The sequence below is a fragment of the Episyrphus balteatus genome, chromosome 1, assembly GCF_945859705.1.
Source record: "Episyrphus balteatus chromosome 1, idEpiBalt1.1, whole genome shotgun sequence".
NCBI lineage: Eukaryota > Metazoa > Arthropoda > Insecta > Diptera > Syrphidae > Episyrphus > Episyrphus balteatus.
Genome location: NC_079134.1, coordinates 121,349,742 through 121,370,096, shown reverse-complemented (window position 1 = coordinate 121,370,096; position 20,355 = coordinate 121,349,742). Strand labels below are relative to the sequence as shown.

The 20,355-nt window shown below is 31.4% G+C and overlaps 1 protein-coding gene across 5 annotated transcripts; it reads right to left on the bottom strand.

The window, feature by feature from the left end:
• Positions 1 to 751: 751 nt before the first annotated feature.
• LOC129921433 (sodium/hydrogen exchanger 9B1) lies at positions 752 to 20,122 on the bottom strand. 5 transcript variants are annotated; one of them, XM_056003252.1, is made up of 9 exons: positions 19,989 to 20,122; positions 19,638 to 19,917; positions 5,661 to 5,921; positions 5,483 to 5,588; positions 4,862 to 5,107; positions 4,626 to 4,798; positions 1,600 to 2,367; positions 1,183 to 1,537; positions 753 to 1,126 (listed from the first exon to the last, which is right to left on the bottom strand). In XM_056003252.1, exons 3-9 carry the CDS (start codon positions 5,904 to 5,906, stop codon positions 969 to 971), a joined length of 2,052 nt encoding a protein of 683 aa, XP_055859227.1. In that variant the 5' UTR covers positions 5,907 to 5,921; positions 19,638 to 19,917; positions 19,989 to 20,122; the 3' UTR covers positions 753 to 968. The 5 variants fall into 5 exon arrangements, with proteins under 5 accessions (XP_055859228.1, XP_055859229.1, XP_055859225.1 ...); XM_056003253.1 differs by lacking the exon at positions 19,638 to 19,917 and having other exon boundaries at positions 752 to 1,126; positions 19,989 to 20,092; XM_056003254.1 differs by lacking the exons at positions 19,638 to 19,917; positions 19,989 to 20,122 and adding an exon at positions 10,560 to 10,676 and having other exon boundaries at positions 752 to 1,126.
• Between the last annotated feature and the right edge of the window lie 233 nt (positions 20,123 to 20,355).

Genomic DNA, 20,355 nt, shown 5'->3' with positions numbered 1-20,355 from the left:
AAGATAGTATAAAAAACATTATCACATTTAAAGTTCAAAAAATTACCAAACTTATGGTAAAACAACGTAAATTATAGTTCGTAGTAAAAATGGTCTGCTTTCCAAGTAAATTTTTGCTTCCAAAATTCCAAATGACGTTTTTGTTTCTTTTACTGAAAATCAATGAAAAACAAACTCGTTGTTTACAGTATTTTTCTTCAATAGCATGAAAGTTTTTCAACATCTTTCTAAGTAAAGGTTACAAAAAAAAAAAAAAAAAACGAAATGAAAATCTCTAAAATTCAAAGATTTTTTCAATAATTTTATTGTTTGAAAATTGGGCCATTTAAAAAACTGGTAAAAATTGAAAAATGTATGTTTCGTTTTTTTTTGTATTAAAGCTTACCTGATACATAAGAAACTGGAGATAAACTCTTACTAAAAAAATATCTCAATCGGATAAAATCTTCACAACATTTTGGAGTTTGGACCCTATTTGAACAAAATTCTCAGAAAGAAAGGGGCCTAATGGGGCATTTTAATTCTTGACATTTAACATTGAAACAGATGAATTTTGTAACGAAACTTCTACTCTTTAGCGGAGAGTTTTGCAAATACTGTCGTGCCATTTGGTATGAATGAACATATTGATCTTATGAACTCGAATATCGATCTATCTAAATCAACACTTTTTAACTGTGCTTTACAACGTTAAAGGAGTTAAATAACAAAACAAATTTCTGAACAGAATTAAATAACAGTGCAAACTTTAGCTTAATAATATTTTATTTTTTTTTTTATTTATATTAACTATTTATATTAATAATAATTTTCATTATATTGGCAATACAGGCTGAAAAGGTAAGGCTTAGAAAACAGTACCCGTATTCGTTTACCTACACTCTATACATCAGTCGTTTTGAAGTAACATTTTTTGATGCCAGCATTATCATACTTGGTAGATAAACGACCAACTGATTTTTAGACAATTATTTGTTATAAGAATACGTTGCATTTGACAAATTAATATTTGTCTGAGTATTTTCAGTTGTTGTTTTATCTTCAGGTAATTCCGGGTCTTCTCTTTCTTCTTCCTCATCAATAATACTGATATCACGCAATGAAGGTCTATGACTTCTTCGCCATCCTAAATTTAAAAATAAGATTATAAATGAAGTTAAAAAAGTTTTTTCAATATATTACCTTCTGATATTTTTGGTTGCTTGGTTTTTGTAAGTAGTTTCGTGCCACTGATTGAAATTAAAATTGCACCCAATGGGGCTGTCAATATAATACTTAGTACAGAAATTGTTTGTACTATTTCCGCATAATGTCTTTCTTCTTTTGTTGCATCGCTAGTCAAGTGTTTCATTGCAACTGGTCCCAATGCAGCTTGGACGGTAGCCTTAGACATCCAGGATAATGCAACGAATATTTTTTCTTTCAAATTTAACTTATCGCCAAATGCGATACCCACTGTACATAATATACGCAAACTAATACCAGCAACCAAACATCCAATACCAACAGAAACAATATCTGGATCTAGTGCTGATATCTGTAAGTTCAAATACATTGTTAGTTCCAAATAAAATAATTACCTATGTTCAATCAACTTACCTTGACGGTTGAGCCAGTGATACCAAATAAAATTGGTTCAAAAATCATCCAGAATATTTCAAAAGCTGTCGAAACAGGATTATCTTCGATTTCCCAACCCTGCTTACACCAAAACAAGTTTGAAACAAATGCTGCGAATACCACTGCAAGAGGTCCTGCGCCTTCATACCCAATAACTTCGCTTCCAAATATTGAAAATAATCCTCCAGTAAAAAGCAGAATAGTTCTCAATGGAACCACATAGGGGTCGCCTTTTTCGGGAAAGAATCTTGACATATAGCCCCAGGCAATTCCAAAGCCAAGTCCACCAAATATACAAACTGGAGCTTGAGAAATTTGATAGGCCATTCCTTTGTCCGAAAACATAATACTGCTAATAATGCCAAAAATAGCGACTGACAGTGCGTCATCGATTCCAGCGACAGCTATAATAAGAGTTGGAATACCCTTTGCTACACCATAGCCTTTTGTTCTCAGTCTAAATAGACAAGGTACTACAACTGCGGGTGATACAGCAGCTATTATAGATCCGAGCAAAAAACTCCAAATCCAGGGAATGTTTAGCAAATAGTGACTCATGACAGCTACCACACAGGCTTCAACGGTCCATGGTATAACTCCAAGTTTTAGAATGGTTTTCCAAACTTTCTTAAAAGCATCGGGTTCCATTTCAAGGCCAGCTCGAATCAGTATAATAGTTAGAGCAAACTTTCGTAGAATGGCTGTTACTTCTGAGAATTCACCACTAAAGTCTACCCATCCGACATTCTAATAAAGAAATCAAAAAATTAATTAATTAATTGCTATAAATAGATTTCCGATTTTTTAAACGGAAATGGACTGAATTTACAATAGTTAAACAAATAGCTTAAAGAATGATCGTTAGAGTGTGACTTGAATTCACAGCAACATGTAGATTGAAGTCAAGAAATATATACAAAACGAAGCACAAAATTTTAAAATTGAATATAGTAGAAACTGAGTGGATACTCATTATGGCTTACTAAGCGGCACATTTTTATTCATCCAACTAGAGGCAGTCATGGAAAGTAGAATTTGGGATTGACATCTTAGAACTAAGTGAACCATAATAGCTTGGATAAAAGAATACTCTCGTCTGTACCATTGCACTTTGAGGTGTCTGAGAGCTAAACCTTCAGTTGCTACTCAGACTCACCCAAACTAAGCTTGAAAGCTTAGATTTCGTTTAAGTCCTAGTTTGAAATATTTGTAATAGTAAATTGAGTTTTTATTGCTGAAATTGGCTTTACTTAAATAAATGGATGGCATTTACAAACATTGTTAATCGTTCAACAACGACTTTTGCATTCTGCAACTGTGTCTATTGGAATTTGGAACTATGCTAAAACACCATAATGCCCAACATAATTAGCTTGGTGCATATAGCAAAGAAAAATTGAGTGGTTTATTTTGCGTTCACAACTAGGAGACCAAACTACATCTACAGGACTGAAATTAATCAAAAAGAAAAAAATACTATCTGGTTCTGAAAGAATACCATCGGTTGAAGAACGATTTAAAAATGAATACTACCTACATAAAATTAGTATTCCAGCAACTAGAGCAGATAGAGGCTAGATATCGCGTAAAGATGATAACAATTTACCAAAGGGATATTAATTATCAAAACTAGCCTTTAATAAAAAATAGAAGCCGAGAATTGATGCCGCATAAAAAAGAGGTCCTAGCTAATACTTCGAAAAAGCTCTTACATACACATACAAAGAACTCAAATAATCATCTTGCTAGGTTCACACATAGAGAGAGGTTGTAACTCTATGAGTTTTCAAGCGGTATACAGACTAGTCATTAAGCTCTTGTAGAAAGGAGATGTAGATCAGTACGAAATAGAGAGAAAAACAGCAAAATTCTGAGATTCAACCCTGTTCGTTACTCAGAAAATCCAGATATATGTACATTCTATCTAATTCACTCCATGATTAAAACAAGAAACGGCTTAGCTCTCCGTTGTTAACTATTAAAAATTCGATTAAAAAAAAAAATCAAAACACCCGCTTATTTGGGATTTTTTAAAAGTATATTCACACTGTCAAATGTTTTAAGAAACATTTAACATGGTATATCAAAATGGTAGACATGCTTAAATTTCGTCCTGGGTCAATTTAACTGACTTGTGATAACGTGAATTGAAAAAATAGATGTGTCGATTGAAATTTTGAAAAGCTAATGAAATTCCAAAAAGCTTCTGTAACAAGTCACTCTGTAAACTTTTTTGGTATGATAGATCATCTGCAAGGCAGCGATAAAGGAACAACTAAGGATCTGCGACAGACATTTATTAGACCGACAATTGCAAACAAAATACATCAACCCGCTAATATAAAAGCCCTCTCTCGAGCAACTAAGGTGACCCTTTATAAGACCCTTATCATCCCAGTCATGCTATATGGTGCAGAAGCATTGACTCTAACGAAGGCGGATAAAAACATAGTGGATTGTTTCGAGAGAAAAGTTCTTTGTGCGATTTTTCGAACTGTGTACATTGATGGTGATTGAAGAAGAAGATACAACACCGAACTTTACGGGTTGTACAAGGACGCTAACCTAGCCAAGAGAGTGAAGGTGCAGCACCTGAAATGGCTAGGTCACGTGGAGCGCATGTACAACATTGCTCCGGACCGGAAAGTTTTTGACTCCAACCCAGTGGGACGGTGCAGTAGAGAAGACCTCGTCTGAGGTGGCGGAACCAAGTGGAAGGGCACCTCAATCAACTTGGCGTGCGAAACTGGAAGCAGCGAGCTAAAGATAGAGCTGATGGCTGGCGAAGCTTGTTGGTTGAGGCCCAAATCCACAACGGATTGTAGCCACCTTACGGCGCATGGTCGACCCGAGTAAGTAAGTAAGCAAATATCATGGCATTGGATACTGAAATCAGCATCAAACTGAAAAAGAAAAGGGACTAAGAACTAGCACAATCTAGTGCTCATAATTGTAAAACAGTTTTGTTATGGTATAAACCTACGAAGTGAATTTTGTTTGTTTACCTGAAATAATAATCCAACTAGCAACATTCCAATTAATCTTGGAAGTGTTGTCAAAGATATAAGCCATCCTCCAAAGTTAGCTGCAACTGTAAGAACCACAAGACTAAATAATTGTCCTCCAGGAGCTGCAGAATCACCTATTATAACATAGGCGGTGCACCAGATCAGTATTCCTATAGAAATCGGAAATAAAACATAATATCTCGCTATTCGGTAATCAATCAAATAGAACTTACCAATTAAAATCAGGGATATAATTCTGGAAAATTGTCTAAATGATGGACAAAGTGGATATGGACAAACTTTTTGCCAATGTGGAGGTTCCCATGATGGTCGATTTTCATCGCCTCTGCATCTTAAACAAAATGAATAAATCCATGATTCCTCCAAATGACTTCCAACATTTGATGTATTGTGGTGATGATTGATTTTTGCATTTAAGGAATCAAGAGCTGTTGCTCTATTGCCATTTGGTCTGTTATCTGTAGACAAAATATGCAAATAGAAAATAGATAAATATCGTTCGTATTTTAAAATTTATCTTTATTCATAAAATATCTGTATTATTTTGGTTTTTTTGTGCACTAATAAACATATTTTTTTCGTGGTAGAAATGCTCAAAATACAAAGGGCTATCAAGTGAGGGTTTTAAATCCTTTCCACCTTTCGAAATCCTTAAGTAATCGACTGGAAGACATTCAGTCAAACTTGGTAACATAGTGCATTTTAATTTAGAATCGATAGAAGTGAAAATGGACTTATGTCCCACATGGCAGCGACATAACTCCACAAACATTTTGTTGTTTGGAAAAGTGGTCACTTTTCTAGCAGTGTAGTAATAATATAAAAACACTCACCGTAACTATGTATAGACCCATATTCTGATTCATTGTCGTGAGAAGCATTCATAAGGATACTTTTTCTTCTAACCGGTCCTATTTCACAGTGTGAATGGACGGAGGTCTGTAAATGATGATATTTTGTATTTAGATTTCATTAACTCTATCTTACTTGTTGATTAAAAATAATACAGACCTGCGAAATCTTCCTTCGTGGATGAGGATCAAAAGCAGCATTATCATAGCTATGCCTCGACTCTGATACAGGATCTGATGCTATACTAACTCTCCTTTTAGGCTCATTCACCACAACTGCTCCATTTTTGGTTGCCCCAGCATATGTTGGCATTGGACTAGATGTAACATCATTCACAGATATAATTGGAGCTTGAGTAGTTATCGAGTTTAAATTTGTTGCTGGTGGTACTCCATTTTCATTCATGATGGTGATAGTTTCCTGAAAACAAATTATGTAAAATAAATTGACCTTAATATCATATCAAAAAATATTAATTAGCAATGGCACATTATACAAACTGTGTTCAAATATACGTGAATTAAGTTAACGTTTGCATAATCATTTCTTAATTCGATCTTCTAATAAAAATATTTGTAATTAAATTAGCATATTGAGTGTCACGGGTGATGGGTGTTAAGCTAAAGTGTACTTTTGCTGTCAATATAGTTTAATAAAAATATTAAAAAAAAATACACGACCATCATCACGTGGAACCAACAAAAAGTTATTAATTAGCATTCAATTTGTGTTTTCATATAATAAATCGAGTGTGATAGTGTTATGCCACATTCAGAACGCGTATACCCTTATTTATGCAGGTTATTAACTAAATTATGACACATAGTTAGGGTAGGGTTATATCATTTAAATTGATAATCTTTTGATTTTAAAATTAGTCGGTAGAAAGAGTGATGCATTCATCAACTTAAACGTAAAATCTTAAGTTCTTACGTCTATTCTGTAAAACCTTCCAAAAATCATTTTCAGAATTTGACTAAAAAGTGCATTAAAAATGCAGTTTTGTACATGATCAAATGGAACAGAAAAAAAAATTCTTGGCATTTCAATATAGATCACCTTTCCCTGAAACCAAAGCATTTGTTTCAATCTAGTTTATTTGGGCCAAAATAATATTTAGGGCCATTTTATTGAGCCTCCATTAAATTTTGAAATTTATTGCTTTAGTTAACGGCCTCGTTAAACTATTGTCGCCTTTAAGATCCAATTTATTCACACTCCATTAAATTTAAAGTCGCCATTAAAAAAGGGAAATTTTAAAATTTGTATGCGATTTGACAGTTTTATAATTTTTAATGGAGCCTTCAAAAATAATGGAGAGTGAATAAATTGGGCCTAAGAATACATCATTAAAAATTCATTTAATTCACTCTTCTTTAGTTAAAGTCCTTACTTTTAATGGAAACTTTAAATTTAAAACTCTGTTAAAAATATCCTAGGGATTTTTTATTTTGTTTGAAAAATAATCTGTCAAAAGCTACAATTTTGTCAAATCAAATAGATTTGAATTGGAAGAAAAACCAAAAAACTATGACCGGTAAGTATTTTGCAGCTGAAAACGCCAGAAAATGCAAGAGATTAACGATATACCAGTGGTAACCAAAGAATGCTACAACCTACAATTGAAACCATGAGAAGAACTATACCATTTCCAAGACAGCCATGAAGGAACTTCAAATTTTTGAGAGGAAAATCCTGAGGATCTGCACCGGAATTTACTTCGATCGACAGCGACAAAAATACTACAGCAACGAGCGACTTTACGAGGAAGCAAACATCATGACGTTGGAAAAGTATCTGCTGCAATCTGCAAAGAAACTTGTCGGAAGCATCGCCAACCACCCCAATCAGCTGATGAGAAGCATGAGAACCCAACAACGACATCCCGAACCCAGATACCTTAGTGCTTTGGATATTCTGGAAGAGCACATAATCCCAACCGACAACGAGGAAGTAGTTTACTTTTACGCCGATACGCAATCGGCCTACTACCGCGGCTAAATGCCATACCACCCAACCCACCATTATCAATACCACAACTGGACAACCGGGACGGAACACCCCGAGGATAACCTAGTCAGCAGACTTGTAAAATTAAGCCTATTCATGTACTATATATATATATAGTTTATCTTTTATCCATTGTATAAGGTTAGGCCCCATATGTGCCAACAAATTTTAATATCAATCAATGTATCTTATTAGAAATAAGTTAAGCTTAAGTCAATTGTATATAGTATGTTCAATAAAACAAAATTGAAAAAAAAAAAAAACCATGAGAAGAAGAAGGAGTTAAGTGAAATTTTTAATTTTTTCCATCGGTGTCAAATAACAACTTAAATTTAAGTGTTATCGGCATTCATCTCGTGTCATTGGTTTAGAAGTAAGCTTTATATCTCTTCTTCTCATGGCTTCAATTGCAATGTTATGTATGTATTATGCAGCATCTCAAAAATGATTAGTTTTGAAGTGGAGAATATAATCTAGTAGATCTAGTATTATCTGTGCGAAGTAGACAAGAAATGCATTAATTTATTTGAATTTTGTTCTTTTTTATGGTACAAATGCATGTGTGTATAGGTATACCTACAAAAAATTCTAGTCTGGACTTTTTTCATAATTGTGATGTTTTTTTAATAATTCTTTAGCTCATTTGACATTTTTCAAATAAAATAATAATTCAAATAAAAAAAATAAATGAAATGACATTTGACACTAATGGAGAGTGAATAAATAGAAATTCTGTTTAAAACCTCCATTAGCTCTAAAAATCCCTCTTAAAAGGTCGAATTTGGTGTTTTAACTAAAGCTACTTTTAAATTTAATGCTCAATTAGTTAATGATGCCAAACTTCAAAAAAATCCTTAAAAGAGACTGAATTAAACGAAATTGGTTTTTAATTTTAAAATTCTTAAAATATGTGAAAATGGGCAATTTCAAACACCTATCGGATAGGCTATCTGGGATACCCGTATCTGGAATATCTCTTTGAACGAAAAGCAACAAAAAAAAAAATGTAAATATTGAAAAAAGAAATTTGTTTCTTTTGAGCAAATTCCCCTTTTTTACTTGCGATATAGGTACTATAGGGCAAGTTTAGGATTCGTAAAAAAAATCGAACTCGAGATAACAATTTTACATGACATTACGATGATGGAGAATGCCAAAAAAGTGGGTCCGGCAATTCTGTCTGTCTGTCTGTCTGTCTGTCTGTCTGTCTGTCTGTCTGTCTGTCTGTCTGTCTGTCTGTGTGTCTGTCTCTATCTGGAGCTGCAGCCTAAACGAGTGAAGTGATTTTCTTCAAACTTGGTAGTTAGCAGTTTTTGGTGATTCCCTGATGGGAAATTGAAATTTTTTTTTTATGACCAAAACTAACGGTACCTGCCATATAACGGAAATAGAAAAGGTATTTTTTTCAAAAACGGCTCTAACGATTTTGATTAAAATTTTTGTGTGTAGTACTACACTTTTTCAAAAAAAAAGTTGGTATGCCATTTTGAAGAAATAATTAACACATAAAAACAAAATTTCAAAATTTTTCATTGATCCGTTTTCAAAAAATTGATTTTTCAAAAAAAAATTTTGAAATATTTTTTAAAAAACCAAAAATGCGTTTTTTGAAAATTTTCTAAAATTTTAATATTATCTTTACTTAAACACTTTTGTATAAAAATTTTCATTTAAATCGGGTTAATGTTGCACGAGATATTCAGAAACGAAAAAAACCGTTCTATGACAGGTACAGTTAATAACTGTACAAAAAATATTGTTTTTATTTCAAAAGTTGGCTCTTATGTGTAGTACTACACACAAAAATTTTAATCAAAATCGTTAGAGCCGTTTTTGAAAAAAATTAACTTTTCTATTTCCGTTATATGGCAGGTACCGTTAGTTTTGGTCATAAAAAAAAAATTTCAATTTTCCCTCTAGGGAATCACCAAAAACTGCTAACTACCAAGTTTGAAGAAAATCACTTCACTCGTTTAGGCTGCAGCTCCAGATAGAGACAGACACACAGACAGACAGACAGACAGACAGACAGAATTGCCGGACCCACTTTTTTGGCATTCTCCATCATTGTAATGTCATGTAAAATTGTTATCTCGAGTTCGATTTTTTTTACGAATCCTAAACTTGCCCTATAGTACCTATATCGCAATTAAAAATAGGCAAATGCTTATCAGCTGATCACTCGGATATCTGAGGTATACCAGAAATTCTCGGATACCTTCAGATTATTTTTTGACAGAAAATTTTTAACATTGTTTACAACAACAAAAATCTATCCGATAGCTTTATGTTAGCTTTTTGAACGTGCCCAATGTAGATATTGATAAAAATGTCCATATTTTTTTTCAAATTCACTGTCCAAAGGGACAACTTTTTAGGCACTAAATAGTATTTTACAAAACTTTCAAAAAAGACACGAAATTGTAGTTTTTAAAAGCTTAAACATATCGCTCATTTACTTGAATACTGCCATAACTCAAAAATCACGATTTTTGAGTAGGTTAGGTGGTATGCAGAAGGAATTTCAATAGGTTAATCTTTAATCCTACAGAAAGTCATTTCTCAACTTTAAAAACTGGTGGAGAAGGAGCACTCGTTTTGTTTTTGAAAGTAACTCTTTACATACATACAAAAATACTAAATTTAATTACCTACTTACATCACATAATAATAAATTCATTAACGACCGCGTAACATCCAAGTTCCATACTATTTCCTTTAATTGCAGTAGCGCTTTGCTTTATTTTTTTTTTGAAAAAGTAATTTTAAATGTAGGTAAACTGTAAACAGACAATGTATGAACAATCAGTAATAAAAATTCACAAATTTGGTTTGTTCCTTTATTTGTTTGGGCTAGTGTATGTCCATATAAAAGAAATAAGTGTGTCATCTGATAGAATAACTTTATCAGAGCTTTTTTTTAGTACACTGCATTTAATTCTGTCTTCATTAGTTTTTACCAGTTCACTCCTAGACAATAGACAAACTATCATTATATGAATCAGCTTATTGTTTAAAGGTAATAAACTTTGAAGAAGTCAAACCCACTTAAGATTTTTGTAGTTTGTTGCCACTGAATAACACCCAACTGCCAACACTTTCGATTATTTTTATCAATTGACTTAAATTGCAAAAACATAATAACTACCAAACAATGATAAAACTAACCAGCATGCGATGCCGGTCGTGACTTTTATAAGTATCTACTTAATTTAAACAAATTTTGAGCACCATTATGTATTGCTACGAGAATACAAATATTAAATGTGGGTGGTATTGTTAATCTTTTTTCCACGGTGGTGGGGAAAGCATTCTACAATTAAGTTGATAGGTTAAAATACGAATATATATGACCTTTCTGTATGACTAAAGTTAGATTCAAAGTGAAACTGAGGGCCTAGCGAGACGCTTCTCGCATTTCAATTGTTATATCGGAGGTTAACATATACGACTGGCTATTTTGCTATTTCACTAGAGTATACCTACTTTTTATACAAAAAAGCGAAATAACAGTAAAAGGTATTATTTTTACTATGATTCTACCTGTTTTTTTTGCACCCTATCAATTAGAAGAAAAAATCTAACTTTCTTTAAAACAATATTAGGATTGGTTCTTGCTTTCCATCATGTGGAACATTTGGGTGAAATAGAATGAAATGGGAGAGACCAAGACGTGGTCCCATTTGAGATCATATGTCATCAGACCACTAGACGACTTTTCTTCTTACTTTCGGTCATCAAGGAATCAAAAAATATCTGAAACCTGATGATATGAATATATCCTCCTGCCTAATGCTAGTTTTAAAGAGTGTTAAAAGTTTTTATGTGACGGAACGGTCATAAAATGTCAACGTATTACAGTGATTAAATAAGAGTAATAGAGGGTCACTGTGGCGTATGTGGAACTTTTTTTTTAAATTGAAAAATCTATGACGGAACGGTCATAAAATGTCAACTTATTACAGTGATTAAATAAGAGTAATAGAGGGTCACTGTGGCGTATGTGGAACTTTTTTTAAATTGAAAAATCTATGTAAATACAAAATTATTCTATTCTTGAGTAATTTAGCAGGCGAGTCGATTCGTGTTAAACATTCTGTGAATTTTCAAATGGTTTTATTGTTTTGTTCAATGGAAAGTTTGCGAATATTTGTGCAGCATTATAGGGTCACTTAAGAGCTAAAAAAAATATTTCAGGTAAGAAAAGCTATAACTGCACTGAGTTTACATGAAATGGCGACGTTTTTTAGGTCGTTTCAAATCAAAAGTCCCATAGAAAATTGAGCAAAAATAAAAAAAACTCATTCGCCTACTGGAAGGAAGCATTTATGAGGCATCTGAACTTTTTCTTAAATTACGATAAAACAATGAAGAACAGTTCTTGATATCACTATTTTAATTAATTGATCGGTCTGTGAGATTCACTGGGTTAGCCTCAGAAAGCGGAGGCAAGTCTCCTGGGCTTACATCACTCCATATCCGCTGACAATACAAAAAAACATACAATTATTTCATTATTTATCATTTGAAGGTAGTTGGGATAACTTTGCCGAAGATATTGTTATAGGAGTAGGTAAAGATGGACCAGAAATGTCCAGTTTATATAATAGCAATTCATAACTTAAAATACTATTCACATCTTTTCATTTGTATAATTGGGCAGTAAATATCTTATAGGTCGTTTCAAATCAAAAGTCCTGACTCAGAGTTTATTTTCTCCCTTCCAATAAAATTGAGAGCAAATAAACAAAAAACTCAATTTTATTGGCTCATTGCGACAAATCAACTCAAAAATAACAACAAATCATGCTTGTTTGAATAAAAGAAATGCTAGAGAAAAAAATCAACAAACGAAAAATCTGAATTTGTTTATTAATGATTTCTATGGTGACGACTCCAAAATAATTGAAAAATAAAAATAAGATATTTACTGCCCAATTATACAAATGAAAAGATGTGAATAGAATTTTATGTTATGAATTGCTATCATACAAACTGGACATTTCTGGTCCATCTTCACCTAGTCCTATACTAATATCTTTGGCAATGTTATTCCAACTGCCTTCAAATGATAAATAATTAAATAATTGTATTTTTTTTTTTATTGTCCGCGGATATCGAGTGATGCAAGCCCGGGAGACTTGCCTCCGCTTTCTGAGGCTAACCCACTGAATCTCACAGACGGATCTATTAATTAATATAGGGATATCAAGAACTGTTCTTCATTATTTTATCGTAATTTTGGAAAAAGTTCAGCTGCCTCATAAATGCTTCCTTCCAGTAAGCGAATTAGTTTTTTTTATTTTTGCTCAATTTTCCATGGGACTTTTGATTTGAAACGACCTATATTTTTATTTTTCAATTATTTTGGAGTCGTCACCATAGAAATCATTAATAAACAAATTCGGATTTTTCGTTTGTTTATTTTTTCTCGAGCATTTCTTTCATTCGAACAAGCCTGATTTGTTGTTATTTTTGAGTTGACTTGTCGCAATGAGCCAATAAAATTGAGTTTTTTGTTTATTTGTTCTCAATTTTATTGGAAGGGAGAAAATAAACTCACAGTCAGGACTTTTGATTTGAAACGACCTGTATAACAATGTTCAAAAACAATTACATCACCCCAAAGCTGAAGTGATCTAAACGGCAAAAAAAAAAAATCAATTGTAGTTTCTAAAAAAAAGCGTTAAAGGTTTGAATAAACTACTTGACATCGAGTTCTTTAATTATTATTTTATATTTTTATTTGTTAATCTCAATAGTCTATTTAATAGACCCGAGCTCCAGAGCAAAAATAGAACAAATTCGTTCAAGAGTTTTTATTGGCGATTATGATTCCTTGGCATACAAGAATACTCCAGCCAAAAGTGCTACTAAATCCATTGGTGCATTTCTGAGAAAACGGCAACACTGGTCGGTTTTCAGTTTTTTTGATTTAACTCGAAAATCAAGCCTGACTTTGAAATGGTTCAAAGACACTTTTTATAGCAAATTAAATTTTCTGTCAAGTTAAGATGGTTAAAAAATTTTAAAAATTATTTTTGACTAATATTCTAACCTAAAATCAAAGAAAAAAAAGTTAAAAAATTGACAATTTTATTTTTTTTTACTAAATCAAGGGGCATTTTGTGTATGTAGCCGGGACGTCCAAACTTTGTACTAATGAAATAAAGTAGAGGTAAAATCCTTTGATAATATGCAATTTTTAATTTTTTGTCAAGAAACAACTTAAATGTACCTATTCAAAAATTAGCACTTTTTCTAAATTTTTGACTTTTTTAATTAAAAGCAAGTTTTTAAAACTCGATAAAATCGTATTAATTGGTAACTTTTAGACTTTTAAAGTAAACATACTTCGAGGGATTGATTTAATATAAACTAAATATGACAAACAAACAAATTTATTTGCATCCTTATGGCCTTTTGTGCAATTTTGTGTATGTGCATTTTTATAAATTCGGGTCGAATGGATGGACGGAGAGCCATTAGCTTTGGTCTATTGCATAGAAGAACATTTAATACCAACTCTTTTACTGTTTTCAATGGCCTGAAAAACAATTCTTGTAAAATCCGCGACCAACGAAAAGTTTCTCTTGAAAAACAAAAAAAAATACTCTAATGAGTTTGAAACAAAATAGCTCAGGCAAATTAGCAAATCAAATTGCACTTTTCGCGGGACAAATTTTTTTCATGGAACGTGTTTAGGTGAATGTCCTTATCGTAAAAGTGAATTTTTTGGGATGATAAGATATCGGGAACAGCCGCCATCTTGGAAAAGAGGTCGGTGCCGTTTTTATTTTATAACTCCATTTTTACTCATTTAAACCAAAAATGTCCGAAGATAGACTTATTATCAATTAAATTATCTAAAAAATGATATACAAATGAATTCCGTGAGTTAGTTAAATTCAATTTTATAGTCGGTCAAAGTCCGGGTTCTTCTCTCAAGGTTAAGACAATATGACATTTTTTAAAATATCTGAAGAACTTTTGATTTGTTTGGGATTTTCTAAAAGAATGAAATATAGCACTTTTAATTATCTATGAAATGAACCCTTTATTGTTTTTGTAACCATCACATTGTAGAAGCAACAAACGTCGAAGTCATGATATACGATTTTTAAACTGAACATATTTGGGATTTCAATAGTTCAAATAAACAATCAAAAATTAAACACAATAGTCTCGAAAACATAACGGCTTACACACCTCATATCTAGAGTTATACTTATCGTAATGCTGAGATTGAGGTGTTCATGTTTAAAAAAAATGACAGGGCATCAGTTCTTATATTTAGAATTTTAAATAGTGTCACTTTAGCTTATTCACATTAATTGGAAAATTCACTTCATTTAAAACCTCGAAAACCATATAAAGGTTAACATTAAAGATTTCAAACTTTGAATTCAATATTTAGACGAATATAGTTAAAAAACTGTTTACTTATATTTTGGTTATACCTCCACTTCAAAAATTTGCTCGGTCTAATAGAAGATAACTTGATATTTTCTCACTTTTGACTGGTAGAATGTGAACTTCGACGTTAGATAACTTATACATTATGTTGGTTACAGTAACGATAAAGGGCTCATTTCATAGATAATTAAAAGTGCTATATTAGTCCAGTGCATTTATAATTTGACCCAGCAGTTTGTACCACCCCCAAATTTTTTTTGCTCATTCGATAGAGCATTGGCTGAATATTATTACCCTGATTTTTCGCACTCGTGAAATTCACCTTTCGGCCGCCATCTTGGATTTTAGTTTTTGTTCAATATCTCGATTTCTATTTATCCTACATAAAAGTTGTGTATACAAGAAACGTAGGCAATTAAATTTCGCGTCTTTTATGTTAAGAACACTTTTTCGATATTCTGACTATTAAAAAAGTTACAAGCCAAAAAAGTAAAAAAAACCGAAAAAAATGACAATTTTAAAGTTTTGAGGACTTTTTATCAAAATTATGAAAAAACGTTCCGAGAAAAGATTATTCACCTTAAAATTCTCTACAACTCTGCTATACAACTTATTTTTCTATCTCTATAAATACAAAAGTTATTAATACTTTTTTGTTAAAAAATACCCCTTTTTTACGAAATGAAGAGACTTAAATATAAAAAAATTGCAGGTCCTGAATTTTCTCTTGTAACATAAAGCTTTAAAATACTCACTAATCATTTAAAATTCAAGATTTGGTAAAAAAAAATTTAAGAAAAAAGTAAAGATAAAAAACACAAACAAAAAAGAGCATTTTTAACAGAAAAAAATATTAATAACTTTTGTATTTATAGAGATAGAAAAAAAAGTTGTATAGCAGAGTTGTAGAGAATTTTAAGGTGAATAATCTTTTCTCGGAACGTTTTTTCATAATTTTGATAAAAAGTCCTCAAAACTTTAAAATTGTCATTTTTTTCGGTTTTTTTTACTTTTTTGGCTTGTAACTTTTTTAATAGTCAGAATATCGAAAAAGTGTTCTTAACATAAAAGACGCGAAATTTAATTGCCTACGTTTCTTGTATACACAACTTTTATGTAGGATAAATAGAAATCGAGATATTGAACAAAAACTAAAATCCAAGATGGCGGCCGAAAGGTGAATTTCACGAGTGCGAAAAATCAGGGTAATAATATTCAGCCAATGCTCTATCGAATGAGCAAAAAAAATTTGGGGGTGGTACAAACTGCTGGGTCAAATTATAAATGCACTGGACTAATATAGCACTTTTAATTATCTATGAAATGAGCCCTTTATCGTTACTGTAACCAACATAATGTATAAGTTATCTAACGTCGAAGTTCACATTCTACCAGTCAAAAGTGAGAAAATATCAAGTTATCTTCTATTAGACCGAGCAAATTTTTGAAGTGGAGGTATAACCAAAATATAAGTAAACAGTTTTTTAACTATATTCGTCTAAATATTGAATTCAAAGTTTGAAATCTTTAATGTTAACCTTTATATGGTTTTCGAGGTTTTAAATGAAGTGAATTTTCCAATTAATGTGAATAAGCTAAAGTGACACTATTTAAAATTCTAAATATAAGAACTGATGCCCTGTCATTTTTTTTAAACATGAACACCTCAATCTCAGCATTACGATAAGTATAACTCTAGATATGAGGTGTGTAAGCCGTTATGTTTTCGAGACTATTGTGTTTAATTTTTGATTGTTTATTTGAACTATTGAAATCCCAAATATGTTCAGTTTAAAAATCGTATATCATGACTTCGACGTTTGTTGCTTCTACAATGTGATGGTTACAAAAACAATAAAGGGTTCATTTCATAGATAATTAAAAGTGCTATATTTCATTCTTTTAGAAAATCCCAAACAAATCAAAAGTTCTTCAGATATTTTAAAAAATGTCATATTGTCTTAACCTTGAGAGAAGAACCCGGACTTTGACCGACTATAAAATTGAATTTAACTAACTCACGGAATTCATTTGTATATCATTTTTTAGATAATTTAATTGATAATAAGTCTATCTTCGGACATTTTTGGTTTAAATGAGTAAAAATGGAGTTATAAAATAAAAACGGCACCGACCTCTTTTCCAAGATGGCGGCTGTTCCCGATATCTTATCATCCCAAAAAATTCACTTTTACGATAAGGACATTCACCTAAACACGTTCCATGAAAAAAAATTTGTCCCGCGAAAAGTGCAATTTGATTTGCTAATTTGCCTGAGCTATTTTGTTTCAAACTCATTAGAGTATTTTTTTTTGTTTTTCAAGAGAAACTTTTCGTTGGTCGCGGATTTTACAAGAATTGTTTTTCAGGCCATTGAAAACAGTAAAAGAGTTGGTATTAAATGCTCTTCTATGCAATAGACCAAAGCTAATGGCTCTCCGTCCATCCATTCGACCCGAATTTATAAAAATGCACATACACAAAATTGCACAAAAGGCCATAAGGATGCAAATAAATTTGTTTGTTTGTCATATTTAGTTTATATTAAATCAATCCCTCGAAGTATGTTTACTTTAAAAGTCTAAAAGTTACCAATTAATACGATTTTATCGAGTTTTAAAAACTTGCTTTTAATTAAAAAAGTCAAAAATTTAGAAAAAGTGCTAATTTTTGAATAGGTACATTTAAGTTGTTTCTTGACAAAAAAAATTAAAAATTGCATATTATCAAAGGATTTTACCTCTACTTTATTTCATTAGTACAAAGTTTGGACGTCCCGGCTACATACACAAAATGCCCCTTGATTTAGTAAAAAAAAATAAAATTGTCAATTTTTTAACTTTTTTTTCTTTGATTTTAGGTTAGAATATTAGTCAAAAATAATTTTTAAAATTTTTTAACCATCTTAACTTGACAGAAAATTTAATTTGCTATAAAAAGTGTCTTTGAACCATTTCAAAGTCAGGCTTGATTTTCGAGTTAAATCAAAAAAACTGAAAACCGACCAGTGTTGCCGTTTTCTCAGAAATGCACCAATGGATTTAGTAGCACTTTTGGCTGGAGTATTCTTGTATGCCAAGGAATCATAATCGCCAATAAAAACTCTTGAACGAATTTGTTCCATCCAAAAGGCTCTATTCAATAGACTATCAAAATGTATTTGTTTTATTAAAATGATAAATGTATGATGTCAGCCCCATCGCAGTGTATATTTGGAACAAGCTCCAAAACAGAGTGGTATCGGTTGCGGGAAACAAATGCACTACCTAGCTTTCATGTAATCGAGAGATCACATGACATCGGATCGTCGAAAGGATGTTTGGCACGCCAAAGGTTGGTAGGTATTTGAAATAATAAATTTTTATAAGTGGCACAAGACTCTTAAAAGTTTTTCTATCCCTGCCCTAAATCATCAAAAATCTTAAAAATATATTTAATAAAACGAATGTGAATAAATTTTATAGAATAAATAAAATGGAGATCTTGTACAAGTCCAAACGTGAAGTATGTAGGTACTCGTATTTTGCAAATTTAACTATTAAAATAGTTATATGTAACTATTTAAAAAGTTAATAAATTACTATTTTAAATAAAATCAGTGTTTTAACTATTTTTTCACTGAGTGTGCAAAATTGCGACTTGAAACTGGTCGCCCGTAAAGAAAAATAATAATATTGGGATCATCCAGAAAATGACACTTTATTTCGTGCCTTTAAGGTATTATAGGCTTTAATTCTCACGCATACCTCCACCGGGTTTTGGGGTATCGAATTTCCAGCCTTTTCGTTTTTCCACACAAAAACGTTGAAAAAAGTTTTGAACGCATTTAGGATGTAGGATACTGCGTTCATTTATTCATTTCGAAACACTTCCTTGTTATTTTTAAAAACAAATTCTTTTTAAAGTAGATAAAAATAGACACGTTTATTGAGTGAAAAGTTGTTTCTAGCAACAATTTGTTTAATTTTTTTTAATCAATAAATCGAAAATAAATACTTGATTTAATATCATTGAGTATAAACAATTAAATTTTTATTACTACATTCCTCAAGAATTAAAACTAAAACTTTTAATATTGGTAATGAATTGAATGGTTTAACTTTTTGAGCTATATTTATTTATTTTATTTATTTTATAAGTGAGGTATTAAGTACTATAGACTTAAAGATTAAATTTAATCAAATAATGTATAACCTACCACTCAACAAAAAAATATATGTAGGTAGGTACCTAGGTATCTGAAGAGATTCAGAAATTTTAAAATTGAATTCTTATCTCTTCTTCAGAACAATAAACATCGACGCTATTGCTGAATGTTTTGGAATTGTTTTGAAACCTGGTACCTAATAATTTTTTTTTATCTAAATAATCTGATTGATTAAAACTGTCGCCATTATCCAATGTGTTGCTCTTATATTAATAGGCATGTACCATGTATAGATATGTAGGTACTAGGTACCCTACCCTTTAGATTGGCAGTTAAATTTAATTTTGGTGTTGTTGATCTGATAAACGATCTCGTTCATATGTATACCATATCGTACATATGTACGATTAAAACCTCAAACGTATTAACCCCAAACACTTAAACTATTTAACAAGACCTTTTTTTTAATCTTTATAGTAGGATAAGAAATCACATTCACAAATTTATCAAAATCTTAATTCTGTATCAGAATTTATTTAATTGATTTTATGCACATTACTTACCTTTCAACAAACGGAAATTCACACGTAGGTATTTTTAATGACGAAAAATAAAAATACTCAAAGTTATATCATGAATATTCAAATCGAAGGTATGCTGTATGCTTTTTTCTTTGTCACACCGTTACAAGTTATCAATTTTGAATCACGGTTTGTTTTGATCTATAAAACTTTTGTTTCAACCTCCGATTTTCAATTTGATTCAAATTAATTTATTTTGTGAGACATTTTTTTTTTTATATTATTCGATTTATCAAACACACAAACTTCGATATTATGCGTCCTGCATAAAAATTTTCCAGTATGAATAAATTTGAAGCTTAAAAGAGTTATTGGGAAGAAGGTTGAACTTACATATGTGGTTTATCGTTTCGAACTGAATCGCACTAGAAAATAATCGAACGTGTCTCTTTGATTTATAGAATTGCGTGAAGCTTATATTGAAAATGTTGTTAGCAGGCAAAAGTATTGTAGGCATGCAGCAGCAACGTTTAACGATATTGTGTTTAGCAACATGTGATAAGAGACATATACCTAGTTACTACTACAAAAAATAATAATAATTTCGTGTGTTCCGTTTTTGTTAACACCTTTTGTTGGCAACTGGTAGATAGGTAGCTAGCTCTAGCTGCCTCAATATGAAAATGAAATGAAACAATGAAGTGAAGACGAATAATTGTGATGGGATAATTCTGTCAGTTGTGTGTTTGCACGTACAAAT